We start from the raw sequence: 18,888 nt of genomic DNA on the forward strand, positions 1-18,888 counted from the left end.
CTCTTCGAGCTGGGGTCCTGGGGGTCCATCCAAAATGGCGGCTCCCATTGGTCGCACATGGCTGGGGGTGCACAAAATGGCGGCGCCCATCCATCTAACGTGGCGTCCGTGGGACAAGGTGGCAGCACCCGTGGTCCGCACGTGGCCCTGGAGTAGGAAGGTGGCGGTGCCCGCTGGCCGCACAGGGACAGTGGAGAGGTTTGTGGTGGCGGTCCGCATTCGCAGCCGGAGACCGCGGCAACCGTACGGGCCTGGCGTACCACCACAAAATGGCCCTTTTTACTGCATCCCTTGCAGGTGGATGCGCGGGACGGGCAGCGCTGGCGGGGGTGCTTGGCCTGCCCACAAAAGTAGCAGCGGGGGCCCCCCGGGGTTGCCAGGCCGCCTTGCAGCACAAGCTTGTGGGGGGGATGTCTCGGGGTCGGCTGCGGAGGGGTTCCACGCTGCCCAGGGGGCTGCCGCGCGGTCGGAATGTAAGCGCGGGCGTTTCTGCAGGCCACATCCAGGGAGCGTACAAGGGCCCATGCCTCCTTGAGACCTAGAGTGTCTATTTCCAGCAATCGCTGGCGGATTTGAGAGGACAGCATACCTGCCACGAAAGCGGCCCGGACCAAGAGTTCTGTGTGTTCGCTCGCCGAAACTTGCGGGCAGCTGCAGTTTCTCCCCAACACCAGGAGTGCACGGTAGAATTCTTCCAGCAATTCCACAGGGATTTGTCACCTCGTTGCTAGCAGATGTCGGGCGTAGACCTGGTTTACCGGGCGAATATAATGTCCTTTTATCAGCTCTATTGCTGCATCGAAGTCTTCCGCTTCCTCGATGAGGGTGTAAATCTCCAGGCTCACCCTTGAGTGCAGGACTTTTCTGTTCTCCCGTGGGTGTGTTTTCGGCCGTCCCGAGATATCCAGCCAGTGCTTGAAGATTGCCGCTGAGTTCGGCGCGTGGGGGCTGAGTTGCAGACACTCCAGCTTTGAATCTTAATACTTTGATCAGTAACCTCTCCTAAGTTATATTTCCTCTTAACCTTTCTCCTAATTTTCCTTGTCGTTGAACCCATATCTTCATGTAACAACCTGCCGTGTCGCTTTCCATTTATGTTTTTACTTCCCGTTTTATTCCTTTTAGTATTACTGGGCCTATTCACTGAGTTTCCCTCAGTCAATGTACTTTGTACTGTCGCCCTTTTTGATTTTTGACTATGGCTTCACTGCCTTACACTTTCCCCCTTACTGCCTTTTGTTTCTGTCCCTATTTTACTACCTTCGACTTCCTGCATCGGTTCCCATCGCCCTGCCACATTAGTTTAAACACTCCCCAACCTCTCTAGCAAAAAGCTCCCCTAGGACATCAGTTCCAGTCCTGCCCAGGTGTAACCCATCCAGTTTGTACATGTCCCACCTCCCCCAGAACCGGTCCCAATGCCCCAGGAATCTGAAACCCTCCCCCTGACACCATCCCTTCAGCCACATATTCATCCTATATATCCTGTAATTTCTACTCAGACTAGCACGTGGCACCGGTAGTAATCCTGAGATCACTACCTTCGAAGTCTGATTTCTTAACTGCCTTCCTAGCTCCCTGTATTCTGCTTTTAGGACCTCAATCCTTTTTTTTTAAACTATGTTGTTTGCACCAATGTGTACCACGACCACTGGCTGTTCACCCTCCCCCTCCAGAATGTCCTGTACCCGCTCCGAGACATCCTAGACCCCAGCACCAGGGTGGCAACATACCATCCTGGAGTCTCGCTGGCGGCCACAGAAACACCTGTCTATTCCCCTTACAATTGAATCCCCTATAACTATTGCAGTGTCACACTTATCACCCCTCCCCTCTGCGCAGAACCAACCGTGGTGCCACGCGTTTGGCTGTTGCTGTTTTCCCCTGAGAGGCCATTCCTCTCAACAGTATCCAAAGCGGTATATCTGTTCTGCAGGGGAATGGCCACAGGAGATTCCTGCATTATCTGCCTCACTCTCTTGCTCGATCTGGTGGTCACCCTTCCTGCCTGCGGAGTCTGAGCCTGCGGTGTGACCATCTCTCTATACGTGCTATCCACAATGCTCTCCAACTTGCGGATGCTCCACAGTATCTCCAGCCGCCGCTCCAGCTCTGAAACACGAGCTTTCAGGCGCTGTAACTGGAGATACTTCTTGCACACATGCTGACCCTGGGGACTGGAACAGTCCCAAGCCTGCCACATGGAGCAAGAGGAGCAGACCACGCCTTGGAGCTGTCCTGCCATGATTTATTCCTTTAAATTAATTCCCCTCATGCCAAAGAATCATTATACATCTCCAATAGATGTGGTGCAAGTGAAGCTGAAAATTGTTTACAAAATGCCACCGGAAAGCAGTCAGGCCCGGTGCAAAGTCGGTGGCAATACCTCCCCATTCTGATTAACATCCACATAATTCTCGATGCCTGAGGCTACCTTCTCACAAACCTTATTGTCCGCCAAGAGCGCGGAATCTAACTTCTCCGGGGGCCACTGGACTCGATCTGTTTCTAACCTCATGTCCATAGCATGGCGCGCGGTCCAATATCACTCATCTTATATTGCACTCCCGCAATCCCCGAGCGTATCCGGCATGGTAGCATCGTGGTGAGCACTGTTGCTGCATAGTGCCAGGGTCCCAGGCTTGATTCCAGGCTTGGGCCACTGTCTGTGCAGAGTCTTCTTCAGTGTTTTGTTCAGTTTAAGCCTGGTATATGGTATAATAACCCATCAACATTCCACATTGGAGGAGAAACCAACCAGCTTCAATTTCTCTGTCATGTTTCCCACCAAAACACTCATTAACTGGGTAGTAAGGGCCAAAACCCTAAGCCTCCAAGCGGCAGCCACCTTGTTTGCAAAAATCAGCTCATGATTGGAATGCTGCATTTTTGAAGATGCTGCCTTTTAACTCAGATATTAAACTAGAGCCCAAGCTGACTATTTAGCTGGATGGAGAAGAACTATGGTACTCTTCTGAAAAATAGCTGGGAAGTCCTGGCCAACATTCAACATCCTTCAACTACCACCACGAGACAGGTTATTCATCTACTGTTTTTTTTCTCCAAAGAGCAACAGTGACTTAATCTCAAAAGTAACTTAATGCCTGCGAAGCACTTGGGAATTTCCTGAAGATGTGAAAAATATTATATTAATGAAGGTTCACAGAATGGCTACAGCACCAAAGGAGGCCTTTCAGCCTGTTATGTCTGTGCTATCTCTCCAAATCATCATTTGAAGCGGCACGGTGGTAGTGGCAAGTACTGCTGCCTCACATTCCTGCAGTCCAGAAGGAATGTTCCCTTCCAGTCGGGGAACACTTCAGCAGTCAAGGGCATTCAGCCTCTGATCTTCAGCTAAGCGTTCTCCAAGGCAGCCTTCAAGACGCGCGACAGCGCAGAATCGCCGAGCAGAAACCTATAGCCAAGTTCCGCACACATGAGTACAGCCTCAACGGGGACCTTGGATTCATGTCACATTACATTCACCTCCCCCCCCCCCCCCCCCCCCCATCTGGCCTGGGCTTGCGAAATCCTTGAATCTGTCTATATATATGTTTCTGGAACATACCTCTTCATTCACCTGAGGAAGGAGCAGTGCTCCAAAAGCTAGTGTTTGAAACAAACCTGTTGGACTTCAACCTGGTGTTGTAAGACTTCTTACTGTGCCCACCCCAGTCCAACGTCGGCACCTCCACATCATGTATTATTATAGTACGAAGTCTTACAACACCAGGTTACAGTCCAACAGGTTTGTTTCGATGTCACTAGCTTTCGGAGCGCTGCTCCTTCCTCAGCTCACCCCAGTCCAACGCCGGCATCTCCACATCATATATTATTATGACTCATTAAGAGTCAACCACATTGGTATGGTCTGGAGTCACTTGTAGTCAAGGTAAGGAAGCAGATTCCTCAGGACATTAGTCACTGAGACTAGATTTCAATTCAAGGTGTAGTCATTAACTGAATTTAAGTTCCACCAGATGCTCCGTGGGATTTGATCTCCGGTCCCCAGAGCATTAACCCCCTGGGTCTCTGGTTTATTAGTCCAGTGATATTACCAAGCCGCCACTGAACATTCTTCCTACCTACATTTTAATCACAAATGTACACTGGACACCACTGGCTCCAGAGAACCTGCATCAATTTCACTGAGCTAAATTCTTCCCCATTGGTGCCCTGGGCCAGGAGGGAGCACAGCAATAGCGGGTCAAAGGTCAGATCAGCTGCTGCCCAGTGCCCAATAAACAAGCCATCTCATAAAACATACAACCCAATCAACAGTATAAACAAAATCCCATTAACACGCGGCCGCTTGCTGATTTTAGAAAACATTACGCTCCCAACCCTTGCTAATTACTCTCCTGTATACACATTTGATGTTTGTTGGCGCTCCCTCACGCTCTCCCTCACGGCACGTCGAGCCGCAGCTGCCGTTTGGCGAGAAAAACAAAAACAGTGCGCAGGCGCGCAGAGGGCTTGGCCGGGCCAGCGTCGCATGCGCAAAGAGGGCTCTGTGTGTGTGTGTTTTTTTTATGGGGGGGGGAGTGGGCGCATGCGCAGAGAGTGCCGGGGAACCAGAGTGGGTGGAGGGCGCAGGCGCGGAGAGGGCCGGGGACCAGAGTGGGTGGAGGGCGCAGGCGCGAAGAGGGCCGGAGACCAGAGTGGGTGGAGGGCGCAGGCGCGGAGAGGGCCGGGGTCAGCTCGAACAGGAGCGGGAGGCGCAGGCGCGGCGCGGCGAGGAACCGGGCCGGATCGAAGCGAACCGGAGTTCGGGGGAGGGGCGCGGATCGGGCCGGGGCAGGCCAAAGCGGGCGGACGGACGGCGGCGTGAGGTTCGCCGGGAGCCATTCAGCGTCCGCTTGGTGGAGTGCTTCGCCTGACTTGTCTGTTTACCATTCTCATCCCCCCCCCCCCCTCCTCTCTCCCCTTCCACTCTCTCGCCCCTCTGGTGCTATCATGGAGCAATGTCTGAACGTGGAGAGGGAGCTGGATAAAGTGCTGCAGAAATTCACCACCTACGGACAACACTGCGACCGGACCCTGGAGGAGCTGATCGAGTATACCAGCGGCCTGAGGCAGGAGTTGACCCAGACTGGAGGTGAGAGGCGCCATGGCGACCAGGACACTGGGTCAGCAGCAATTTATAACGGTGTCCAGGCCTGTGCTGTGTGTATTCATCTGTGTGTGCTTTGATATAACTCGAATACACACTGCACTCGGACTGGACCATCCTCTACAACTATGTCACATAGCACTCACCCACACTGACTAGAGTTCTTCATCCTTAAACTACACTGGCTCCCCCATATGTGTGAGAGAGATGTTTACTTATTCTCCACTGCACTGTTGAGATGTAGTGGGTGTTATTGCCCACTGACAGGACCTGATTCTATGACTGGAATGTACACAACTGAGGATAAGTGTGCAATGTACCTTACACTTAATATTTATCACATTTGAACTCTTGTGTCATGTATGATGTTATGCAACGCTCACACTTTAACTGATGTGTTTGCACAGTTGACTTCAGGACTGGGAAAATAAGTCTTACAGCAGTTATATAGGGCCTTGGTTAGACCACACCTGGAGAACTGCACAGTTTTGGTTTCCTTACCCAAGGAGTCATATGTTTGCTTTTAAGGATGACACCCCAAAGGTTCATTAAACTCACTCTTGGAATGAGAGTGCTAATTTATGAGTGGACATTTAGACCAGGCTGTTGTTTCTAATCTGATAATTGTAAAGGGGCGCAGGAGTGAAGGGATCTGAGTGTACTTTGTGCAAATTGCTGAAGGTGCCAGGACAGGTTGAGAGAAAGAGATAATAAAACTTACGGGATCCTAGGCTTCATAAATAAGTGCATAGGGCACAAAAGAAGAAAGTTAATCTTAAACCTGTATAAAGCACTAGTTTGGTCTTAACTGGGGAATTGCGTTCAGTACTGGGCTGCACACTTTTGGAAGGATGTGACGGCATTAGAGTGTGTCAAAAAGATTCACGAGAATGGTTCTGTCCATGAGGAATTTCAATTGGTGCTGATTAATAACTGGTTTACTGAAAATCTTCATGGTGGCAGATGCAGAGGTGTGATGATACAAATAATACAAGTAATCGTAATTTATAGCAATTATAGACAATAATTTAAAAGTATGAAAGAATAACAGGGTTGCTCAGCTTTTAACATCTCAAATCACGTTCTCCCCGTGTCTGCGTGGGTTTCCTCCGGGTGCTCCGGTTTCCTCCCACAGTCCAAAGATGTGCGCGTTAGGTGGATTAGCCGTGCTAAATTGCCCCATGTGTCCTAAAATGTTAAGCGGGGGTTGCTGGGTTACGGGATAGGGTAGATACGTGGGCTTGGGTAGGGTGATCTTTTGTAAGGGCCGGTGCAGACTCGATGGGCTGAATGGCCTCCTTCTGAATTGTAAATTCTAGTTCTAAAAATAATTGCAATACATTGCAAAATGCAGTTCTCCTTAATTTACATAAAAATGGAAGGTCTGCTATACTCTGTATTTTGTATTCAAGTCCATAGATCCTGTATTGTCAGGTTGGGTACCTTAAATTCCTTCAATCATTTACATACTGTTTATGAGTTTTATAAAATAAGCCTGAGTAGGGGATAAGGCTGCCTCACGGTCTATTTGTTCTCTTCTCTTATTTTGCAGAATAGGGTTGCTTTTCCTTAATTTTGTCACTTTTATATGGTCGTGGCAAGAGATAGTGGCACTGGGAGATGAGGTTCAAGAGTTTTCTAGTTAAGTCCAGACAGAACTTTTCCTGTCTTTCATTGAGGGAGCACATTCAGTAATACAAACAGAAAATGCTAGAAATACTGAGCAGGTTATGGCAGCATCTGTTCAGTGAAACAGTTAACATTTCATGTCAATGACCTTTAATGAGAACAGTATTCTGCTTTTCGATTCAGTTGTGTGATTGTGTCAGTGTTGCTTTGATGCAGATTCAGTGCTCATTTCCCAATGGTTTCAAACTTGTTCATATGCTCTTTGGTAAGTCCAACATTTTAAAATAGTGCTACACATTCAACAGTGAGCCTTACGTAACTATTAAACATATTGAGATAGTTTGATATACATTGTAAAGCTTGAAAAGACATACATGTGAAGTTACCTATTTGCTCTCTTAAGCATTTCATGTACTTGGTAATTTCAATTCAGATCACTTATCAGATGGATTCCGAATAGTTTAATGCAGAGAGATTGAAACAGTTGGGATTGTTCTCCTTGGAGCAGAAAAGGCGAGAGGTGATTTGGCAGAGATGTTCAAAATCATGAGTCTGGACAGGTTGGATAGGGAGAAACTGTTCCCATTGGTGGATGAATCGAAAATGAGAGGGCACAGATATAAGGTAATTGGCAAAAGAAGCAATGGCGACATGAGGGGGAACTTTTTCATGCAGTGGTCAGGAATGCACCGTCTGAGAGTGCGGTGGTGGCAGGTTCAATCAAGAAGAAATTGGATTATTATCTGAAATAAGGAAAAGTGTGCAGGGCTATAGGGGAATGGCACTAGGTAAATTGCTCTTACAGAGAGCCAACACAGACATGACGGGTCAAATAGCCTCCTCCTGTGCTGTAACCATTCGATAATTCAATTATATATTTCATAGAGTTTGGAAGAATGAAAGATCTCATTGAAACATATAGTTCACGAGATCATCAATAGCACAGATGTTGCGAGGATGCTTCCTTTGCTCGAGAGTCTAGAATGGGAGTCAGAATTTCAGATACGAGTCAGCCATTTGGGTCTGAGGTGAGGCAAAATGTCTTCACTATGAGTGAAGTTTTGGAATTCTTTACCCAGAGAGTTGTGGATCCTCAGTTGTTGAGTATATTCAGGTTAGTGATCAATATATTTTTGGCAAACTAAGGGAATCAGAGGGTATAAGGGTAGTACAGCAAAGTATTGTTGAGATAGAAACGCAGCCATGATGGTATTTAATGGTGGAAAAGGCTCAAGAGACTGAATGATCTAACCCTCCTATTTCTTATATTTTTATTTACAATGTGCTCCATTTCAGCGATGTTACAGTCGACAGATGGCACACTGCAAGCTTCAGCCTAAAATTCCATTGTTATGGGTATGTGGTCTCTGTGGTGTGCATAGCGTGATTATGGTAACATTATAGTGCACTTAATTGTTTGATAGTATGCTATGTTGACAGTCCTAATGCAGTTGAGAGGGAAACTACGTAAGTAAACCTATTGAATCTTATTGATTGCAACTTGGCTTTTATGCTGCTCGGAAAAACATGTATGCATTATAGCCTGCAGTTTGTAAAAACATATATTGCAAATTGAACTATGCTCTAACATTGTTGCAGTAAGATTTTAGGAAAGAATAATGTATTGATAATGTTCTGAGGTTGAAGCCGAGCATTATAGTCTGCAGTTTGTAAAATCGTGTACTGCAAATTGAGCTGTGCTCTAACATTATAGCGGTAAGAATTTTAAGTAGGAATAGTATATCGGCAATATTCTGAGGTTGAAGCCGAGGTGTTTTGTTTTCAGTGAGTTTATAGTGTAACAACACTGAATGTGAATTTTTGTTGTTGCACATAACATCCACTTGAGCTTCAGAAACATGTTAAGGGTGTAGCTAGATTACAGCATATTGGCCAAGGTTTTTTTTAGTGTATTGGTACCAAGCTCTTTAACAAAGCTTTTGATCATCTGCCCTCATGCCGCCTTATGTGAGTCGGTGTCAGGTTTTGATTGATAATGTTTCTATGATAAATGCCCTATGCAAATACAAGTTTTTATTCTTGTTAGTGATTACACTGGCTCAGATTTGTATGATATTGTGCTATGATTTTCTTAGACTAGCGGGAGAGGTGAGCAGTTTATATAAAATTAGCTTCCTTCTATGATTAGGCAGTACATCGTGATTTTTCAACTTATCTTGTTTAGTTTGTGTTTGTTTTGAAAATTTATTTGGTAAGTGCCTCTCGAAGTATTAGCGATGACTGTCGGTGCTATGCGGTTGAAAGGGGAGGCAGTTGAATATTATTATGGTGTAAGCTGAATCCAAAATATCACACATTCATTCAGTTTCATTGGAGTTAGCTTTTGCATATGTTGAATCTGCCCTATTTATGAACCAGAATCAATACAGCAATAGTGCCGAAATATACAGGGAGATGAGAGACGAGGGGGAGGCGATGGTAGAGGAGCTGAAGGGAAAATGGGAAGAGGAGCTGGGGGAAGAGATTGAGGAGGGGCTGTGGGCAGATGCCCTAAGTAGGGTAAATTCCTCGTCCTCGTGTGCCAGGCTTAGCCTGATTCAATTTAAGGTTCTACACAGAGCGCATATGACGGGAGCAAGACTGAGCAGGTTTTTTGGGGTGGAGGACAGGTGTGGGAGGTGCTCGGGAAGCTCGGCGAACCACAGTCACATGTTCTGGTCGTGTCCGGCACTGCATGAGTTCTGGGAGGGTGTGGCAAGAGTGATCTCAAAGGTGGTGGGGGTCCGGGTCAAACCAAGCTGGGGGTTGGCTATATTTGGGGTTGCAGAAGAGCCGGGAGTGCAGGAGGCGAAAGAGGCCGACGTCTTGGCCTTTGCGTCCCTAGTAGCCTGGCGAAGGATTCTACTTGTGTGGAAAGAAGCGAAGCCCCTGGGCGTGGAGGCCTGGATAAACGACATGGCAGGGTTCATAAAACTGGAACGAATAAAATATGCGTTAAGAGGATCGGCTCAGGGGTTCACCAGGCGGTGGCAACCGTTCCTTGACTATCTCACGGAACGATAATGGAAAAATAGAAAAGGCAACCGAGGGGGGAGGGAGGATTATTCCGTGTTCTTGTTTTTTCTTAGTTAGTTGTTGATATTTGCTTTTTGTTTATTTATTTTTCCATCTGTTGATAGTTTAATATATTATTTAAATAACGTTTAATATATATTCCTTTATTAAGTTGTAAAAACGGAAAATCTTTGTTTGAAAAACTTCAATAAAATATATATTTTTAAAAAAATACAGCAATAGTGAGAAATTGTGTGAGCAGTTAAGACCTGAATGCTATATTTGGATGCATGTTTTGGGTTTGTGTGTGCAAATTTGAAGTAGTGCAAAGTGTCATTTGTACTTTTGACTTCAGTACTATTTGTGATAGAAAGCGAGACTGGTATTTGCATGTGGTGGCTTTCATGCTAGGATGTTCCAAACTGTTCTGCAGCCATTCAAATCATAGAAAAGTGACAGCACAGAAGGAGGCCATTCGGCTCGTGTACATGTCAGCCCAAGGATACTCAGGTGCCCTTTCTAATCTCACCTTCCTGCACCTGTTCCATAGCCCTGCAGTTTACAGCACTTAAGGTGCCAATCCAGGTACCTTTTTTTAAAGAGTTTAGGGCCTCTGCCTCCACCACCAACGCGGGCAGCGAATTCCAGTCTCCCACTACCCTCTGCGTAAAAAGGTTTTCCCCATGTCCCCTCTATGCCGTCTGCCGCTTATCTTGAATCTATGTCCCCTGGTTCTAGAATTCTCCACCAAGGGAAACAATTTTATCCACCCTATCTCTTCCTCTCATAATTTTGTACACCTCTATTAAGTCACCCCTCAGCCTTCTTTGTTCCAAGGTGATGTAGTGTAAAAAAGATGAATTTTACTTAATTTTTTAGACGTGAGATTTGATGATGTGTGCATTTTCTAAACTGCACTTGCGTAACCTAGTTGGGGCTGGTATGGCCACAGTGTTAAATTGCTGGCTTTGAAAGCAGACCAAGGTAGGCCAGCAGCACGGTTCAATTCCCGTACCAGCCTCCCTGAACAGGCGCCGGAATGTGGCGACTAGGGGCTTTTCACAGTAACTTCATTTGAAGCCTACTTGTGACAATAAGCAATTTTCATTTCATTTCATTAGTCGTTAATATACCTTAAATCATGATTGTCCTTTGCACCCTGAGGTTAGATTAGTATTTCATAGAATCATAGAATTTACAGTGCAGAAAGAGGCCATTCGGCCCATCGAGCCTGCACCAGCCCTTGGAAAGAGCACCATACCTAAGCCCACACCCCACTCCATCCCAAAACCCAGGAATCCCACCCAACCCCTTTGGACACGAATGGCAATTTAGCATGGCCAATCCACCTAACCTGCACGTCTTTGGACTGTGGGAGGAAACTGGAGCACCCAGTGGAAACCCACGCAGACACGGGTAGAAAGTGCAAACTCCGCACAGACAGTGACCCAAGCCGGGAATCGAACCTGGGACAATGGAGCTGTGAAGCAACTGTGCTAACCACTGTGCTGCCATGCCCCCCGATGGGGGCATCTCTGTATACTGTGGTTTCATAATTATAATAATTTAAATTTTTAACTTTTTTACTGGGCATTATGCGCTGTCCCTTTATTTCATAATGTTGGTATAGAACACCAATAATCATTATTGATAGAAGCTTATTTCTACACAGCCTTTAGTTGCATAATGAGAATTATTCTATTTTTTGCCATTTTTCTCTTGATTCCGCTTTCTCCCTTGAATTCTTTGACTCCATGCTGATATTATATTTCCTGGATGCCGATTAAAACAATCGTCATACCCATGAGGCCATTCTTGTGAGTTTTGTTTTATAAATTTAGAGTACCCAATTCATTTTTTCCAATTAAGGTGCAATTTAGCATGGCCAATCTACCTACCCTGCACATCTTTGGGTTGTGGGGGCGAAACGCACGCAAACACGGAGAGTATGTGAAAATTCCATTCTTGTGAGTTGACAATGGGTGTCAGAAGCTATTTGTTTATGTGAGCCACCATAGTTGTCTAATAGGGTTTTAAACCATTGATTGGACACAAGATCCATGGGTGGCATTTTTTCCCTTTCTACTCAGCAGTACTGAGGCTACTATTGCTTAAAATGAGCCAAACTTAGGACCTTGCTGATTTGTGTTCTCACTGGATAAACAAGGGAGCTGGGTACTGGGAAATACAATCCATTATTTGCACATGTTACACTGTTCTTCCCATTCACTTTCGGACTCCTAAACTGATCTGTGGAATGAAGTGCTTGTATTTTTTTCTACTTATAAATTTTCTCCCTTTCCTTAAAAATACTTTTTAAAAAAATTTAGAGTGCCCAATTCATTTCCCCCCCCAAAAAAGTGGCAATTTAACCTGACCAATCCACCTAGCCTGCACATCTGGGTTGTGGGGGCGAAACCCACGCAAACACGGGGAGAATGTGCAAACTCCGCACGGACAGTGACCTAGAGCCCGGATCGAACCTGGGGCTCGGTGCCGTGAGGCAACAGGGCTAACCCACTTCTTAAAAATACTTGATTGAATTATCAACCACACAGCCAATTGTTGTGTCCATTGACTGTGGTTGATAGCGAGGAGGATGGCTGTAAACTGCAGTAAGACATCAATGGATTGGTCAGGTGAGCAGAAAAGTGGCAAAAGGAATTCAATGTAGAGAAGTGTGATGTGTATTTGGGGAGGTCAAACAAGGCAAGGGAATACACAATAAATGGGGCAATACTGGGAGGTGTCAAAGAAGTGAGGGACATTGGAGTGATGTCCACAGATCCCTGAAGGTAGCAGGACAGGTTGATAAGATGATTAAGAAGGCATATGGATTTCTTTCATTTATTGGCCGAGATATAGAATATAAGAGCAGGGAGGCTATGCTGGAACCGTGTAAATCATTAGTTAGGCCACAATTTGAATACAGTGGGTTATTCAGGTCACCTCATTGTAGAAAGGATGTAATTTCAGCAGCGAGGGCGCAGCAGAGATTTAGGAGGATGTTGCCAGGACTGGAAAATTGCAGCAATGAGGAAAGATTTGATTGGCTGAGATTGTTCTCCTTGGAACAGAGGGGGCTGAAGGGAGATTTGATTGAGATCGGCAAGGTTGTGAGGGGCCTGGATAGAGTGCACTGGAAGGGCCTATTTACTTAGCAAGTGGTCAATGACTAGGGGGTATAGATTTAAAGTGATTAGTAGGAAGATTAGAGGGAAGATGAGGAAATATTTTATCACCCAGAGGATGGTAGGGGTCTGCAACTTGCTGTCTGAAAGCATAGTCGAGGCACAACCCTCAGTTGTCTGGATATGTACCTCCAGTGCCGCAATCTGTAGGGCGACAGACCAAATGCTGGAAAGTGGGGTTAATCTGGGTGGCTCATTTTTCGGCCGGCCCAGGCATGATGTGCTAAGTACCCTGTTTCTATGCCGTAAGCTTTCGCTGATTCCAAGATAATTCTTATTTTGCTGTGCTCCCATGAATGCAAACAGTGTCCTGAGACCCGACAACTACTATTGTTACTCTGAGTTTTATGCAAGAGTCCACCCTGAGTTGATGGTGTACTTGATCATAGAGGGCCTTCCATCGTGTGTGACTCTGTCATTACCTTATGTCCCTGTATGTGAGCTTCTCACCAAGGGTTACTGATTTCTCCACCCAATAGCACTAATAGCACTAATGACTGTTAATTCTATTACATACATCGCCTGGTGAGTTTTTCTGACTTAATCAGTGAGTTAGACAATATCTAGTCTTCCCACCCTGTCTGGAATTGAATTTATTTCATCTCCTTCATGTTTACACAGGCTGTGAGGAGTTATTGTTGTTCATCTCCATAATGCTTATTGTCATGCCCCTTGAGTCTACTCCCAAAATACTGTATATATATTTTAATACCAATCCTAACTGTCCCACTTCAGTGGCTTATTCAGGGTTTCTCTTCATGGGCATGTTATGGAGCCTGAGGACTATCTTCAAAAGTTTAAATCCGTGTTAATTTATCAGTTATTTTGAGACTTAATTACTATTACCTTGATGTTCCAATTTGAGGATTACCCCGCCAAGGAGTAAATGCAGTTTTTTCTAAACTTCCACGTCCACAAACATTAAATAAGAATATTTAAAAGTCTCCCAAACTTCTAGAGCGGTGTTGTTATAGCTATTCAATTGTAAAATGTTGCACTGTAATCTAGACCTTTTCTTCTAAACATGTAACAGAGTTTGCACTTCCTTCCATGTCTGCGTGAGTTTCATCCGGGTGCTCCAATTTACTCCCACAGTCCAGGGATGTGCAAGTTGGTTTGGTTAAGCTAAATTGCCCCTTAGTGTGCAAAAGGTTAGACTGGGTTACGGGGATAGAGTGGAGGCGTGGGCTTAAGTAGGGTGGTTTTTCCAATGACCAGTGTAGACTCGATGGGCCAAATGGCCTCCTTCTGCACTGTAAATTCGATGATTCTATGATAAGTAAGAGGTGCAAGTGCAAATGGGACCGTTGCTTAATTTTGTTTGTTTGGTAGGGCTATAGTTTAGACCCCGGCATACTATATTTACTTTCCAGAAACTCATGGGAGTAGCATGTTTACTATCATGGTAGAACTCTTCGGTAGACATCCTTTAATTGGGCATACTGAAGCGGGAGGTATCCATCCCATGGTAAATGAGCACCGGATAACATAGCTCATTACATTACGGTATGTAATGGGAGTAGAAATAAATTTAATTTTAAAATGTTGATCGTGTAAAGAAACTTGTAAACATAAGAAAGACTTTTTAAGTAGCAACTTTCCTGACTGGGCATTCCAAATGCTTCAGAGCCTGTACTTGTGATCCCAACCCATGAACAAATAAATAAAAAGGTTGTGATGGAAGAAATGTGGAAGCCAATTTGCACATATGTGGCAATGTTATAATGCGTGTTGAGGGAGGAATTGCTTGCTCTTTTAAATACAGTTCGAGTATCCTTTACCTGAAACCTTTGGGGCCGCTTACATTTCCGATTTCAGATAATTTTGTTTTTCAGAATCCACATATAGGACTTGGCTTACTTGCGTTACAGTAGCCTAATCGTAGGCTAGCTATAGCAAAAGTGGGTCCAGGGAAAAAAGTGAAAAACACTGCTTTAGACTATAGCTAGTCTTACACAACTCGGCTCTCAGTAAGTGCTGAGAATAATTAAGATATCCTATCCAAGCTGCAATTCTCGGATAAATATCAGCCAGTGCTCAGGGTGATAACCCCACTGCTCCTTTGTCTTCAGCACAGTGCCATGGGACCACTTCTGCACAGGATGAGAGGGTGGACTTGTGACTGGATTCAAACCCAAAATCCTGTCACAATTACTTTTCAAATTAATAATAATAATCTTTATTAGTGTCACAATTAGGCTTACATTAACACTACAATGAAGTTACTGTGAAAATTCCTTAATAGCCACACTCTGGCACCTGTTCGGGTACACTGAGGGAGAATTCAGAATGTCCAATACACCTAACAGGCATGTCTTTCAGGGCTTGTGGGAAAAAACTGGAGCACCTGGAGGAAACCCACGCAGACACGGGAAGAACGTACAGACTCCGCACAGACAGTGGCCCAAGCTAGGAATCGAACCCGAGTCCCTGGCGCTGTGAAACAACAGTGCTAACCACTCTGCTACCAGAATTAAGCAGCCGGATGCATGAAAATACAGCAGTTAGAATTCCTGCTTGACCATAAGAAAAGTAGGGAGGTATTTACGAAACAAAATCCTTCACCTAAAACTTTACATTGATTTTTTTTTTGAGGCCTGAGCAGGAGAGCAGCATAATCCTATGACAGGAAGCAAGAAGGACCCGGAAATCCGGTGCTGGAACTGGACACATAAACACCGTGACCCTTGACTCTGCGACCCTTCTGACACCCACCTGCGGGTCATGACCCTGAAAAACCCTGGTCTAAAGTAAATAAAATGACTCGAAATGTAAGATGTACCACTAAATAATAAATACAGGGTACCTGTAATCCGTTTCCTTTTGACATGTTCACTGCAAAAATTACAAAGTAAATAGTGCAGACAGACAACTAGACTTTGTGTGCTAAAGGTAGATGAGGTTTTAAAAAAATGGGGGTTTTGGGTAAGTTCAGTTTGCAAGATTTATGGATAAAGAATACTTGACTAGTTCCATTGGATTTTTATGTTCGCCTGAGAGGATAATGGCCCTTGGTTTAATGTCTCTTCTGAATAACCTAAAACTAATTTTTTGAGTGAACAAAGTTTTTTATGTATGATTCGAAAAGCCACCATAACTGTTGTCTTCATTATGTGTAATCAATATTCTACCTTTGGGAGGAACAGCGTATTTTTCTCTGTTAGCATATTTGTTGATTTCACTGCTATTGTTCAAAATAATGTTTTGTTAATTTCTACTCAATGCCCTATCTTATTTCTTATTTGCACTGAGAGAATGCTGCATGCTATACTGTTTATACCAAAGTACCACCTTACTATATACTATTGATGAATTACTTAGTGTTCTCACATCTGCAAGAACTTTTTTCTTGTAAGCCTATTGTCACATCTGTTCAGGTAACTCATGGCAATATTGCTGCACTTTTGGGGGAGGCAGTGGCATAGTGGTATTGTCACTGGACTACTGATCCAGAGACCCATGGTGATGCTCTGGGGACCTATGTTTGAATCCCATCAGGGCAGATGGTGGAATTTGAATTCAATAAAAATCTGGAATTTAAAGTCTCATGATCATGAAACCATTGTCAATTGTCGTAAAAACCCACCTGGTTCACTAATGTCCTTTAGGGAAGGAAATCTGCTGTCCTTACCTGGTATGGCCTACATGTGACTCCAGACCCATTGCAATGTGGTTGACTCTTACATGCCCTCCGGGATGGGCAATAAGTGCTGGCCCAGCCAGCAACGCCCACATCCCATAAACGGGGGGGGAAAAAACTATTGAATTCTCCCTCAGTGTACCCGAACAGATGCCAGAGTGTGGCTATTAAGGAATTTTCACTGTGACTTTTTGTATAGTAATTGTTATCTTTTATGTGAAGGTATAACCATTGCTCCAAGGATCAGAACTATAACATTCTTAAATATTCCGTATGAAGAAAGTGTGTTGATTAGTTGGCAGGTTGACTCTGGTCAAGATGTTGCAATGGAGATTGCAGCCAGGGTCTATTTTCCCCCATGCTTTTCATAGAATTTACAGTGCAGAAGGAGGCCATTCAGCCCAATGAGTCTGCACCGGCTCACCGAGCACCCTACCCAAAGTCAACACCGCCAACCTATCCCCATAACCCAGTAACCCCATCCAACACTAAGGGCAATTTTGGACACTAGGGGGAATTTATCATGGCCAATCCACCTAACCCGCACATCTTTGGACTGTGGGAGGAAACCGGAGCACCCGGAGGAAACCCACGCACACACGGGGAGGATGTGCAGACTCCGCACAGACAGTGACCCAAGCCAGAATCGAACCTGGGACCCTGGAGCTGTGAAGCAATTGTGCTATCGACAAGGCTACCGTGCTGCCCTAAATTTTAATTCAGAAAAAGTGCAGTGCCTGATGTGATGCAACTTAAATACATTACCTTCTTTAGTTTGTAGGTCATGAACTCCAGTTCCCAAAGAACCTTTGGATTCCCACACAGCCCAGCTGGGAAATGGCTACACATGAACAGTTTTGATCTTTTCCCACTCTTCAGGTCAGGGACCAGTCCTGCGCGCATGTGTGGTGGAAACACAGGTCAGATTACCTATTCCTGCCCCCTGGCTTTCTCCATCATCTCTCCCAGTCCCCATCCCATGTCCTGCTCCCTGGAATGCGTTCAATGTAATGCTCTGTACCAGGTCATGAAAATGAAAATCGCTTATTGTCACAAGTAGGCTTCAATGAAGTTACTGTGAAAAGCCCCTAGTCGCCACATTCCGGCGCCTGTTCGGGGAGGCAATTCCCGTAACAGCCTCCCCGAACAGGCGCCGGAATGTGGCGACTAGGGGCTTTTCACAGTAACTTCATTGAAGCCTACTTGTGACAATAAGCGATTTTCATTTTCATGACCTGGTACAGAGCATTACATTGAACGCATTTCAGGGAGCAGGACACGGGATGGGGACTGGGAGAGATGATGAAGGCCAGGGGGCAGGAATAGGTCCCCATAAGTAAAGTTAAAGAAAGGAGCAGAATAATAGGCTCTGAATTCAAGAAAGAGCTGCAGGGAAGCACATTTTTGAGCAAGGTGGACACGATTGGAGCCTTGAAGAATCGAGAAGGCTGCCAAAGGTTGGTGATTTCATACTTCGGGCTGTTGGAGCAAAGGTGTACCCCTTTGGAGCCGTGGTGTCCTGCCTTGCATGGCTGAAGATCTAAAATTGTGCTTGGAAAGTGGAACATGAATGTTCTTGGAGATCTAGGGAAAGGAATCTAAAGGCAAGATTGAAACCCTTTGAGGTGGGTCATTGTTGAAACCATCCAAATGGGAGCAAATGTTTGGAGAGAATTTCAAGGCAAGATCTTCAAAGGTGGAGATTAGAAACCCCTGTGAGAAAGACAAAGTTTCAATTAGATTGGTTGGCTCACAGTGTGACAAACATCTGGATGGGATGTTGAGAAATTCACGGAATCTTTTTTGGTCGCATCTGTCATCTATTGTACAATGTAGTACTTCCAACCACAGTTCCCCTGGTAATTCATGTAAGCATCATAATTACCCTGAATATTAAAGTATAAGGTAGATATTGTAAATTGTTTTATCTTTCTGAACTTGTGTAGTAAAGTTTATTTTTGTCCAAAACCAGTGGAATCTTGTGGCGTTATTCACTTAGGAAGCACCTTGAATCTCAAAACTTTATCTATAAACAAAATGTTATTGATCCCTCACTGGATCTCCCCACATAACCCGGTGTCTGGCCAAGGATCATGTGGTTCCGCAATTGGGCAGCACATGCTGAGCAATTCCGAGTGCAGTAAGAATTTAAGATTATCAGCTGGGCTCGCAATATGGCTCACTTACTTTTGCTAGAAGGGCCCTGTCCTCTTTGTTAAAATACAGACCATAGATAATTTGAGTAATATATTTCTGATAGTGTTTTGTACTAAGTTCTGATTTAATTTCTGAATTCACTC

The 18,888-nt window shown here is 45.0% G+C and overlaps 1 protein-coding gene across 1 annotated transcript in view; it reads left to right on the forward strand.

The window, feature by feature from the left end:
• Positions 1-4,711: 4,711 nt before the first annotated feature.
• LOC140409251 (E3 ubiquitin-protein ligase RMND5A) overlaps positions 4,712-18,888 on the forward strand; it is a 59,273-nt gene continuing 45,096 nt past the window's right edge. The window contains exon 1 of the mRNA XM_072497586.1: positions 4,712-5,098. Coding sequence (XP_072353687.1) covers positions 4,957-5,098 — 142 coding nt within the window. The 5' untranslated portion in view covers positions 4,712-4,956. The remainder of the gene's footprint in view (positions 5,099-18,888) is intronic.

The sequence above is a fragment of the Scyliorhinus torazame genome, chromosome 3 (genome assembly GCF_047496885.1).
Source record: "Scyliorhinus torazame isolate Kashiwa2021f chromosome 3, sScyTor2.1, whole genome shotgun sequence".
NCBI lineage: Eukaryota > Metazoa > Chordata > Chondrichthyes > Carcharhiniformes > Scyliorhinidae > Scyliorhinus > Scyliorhinus torazame.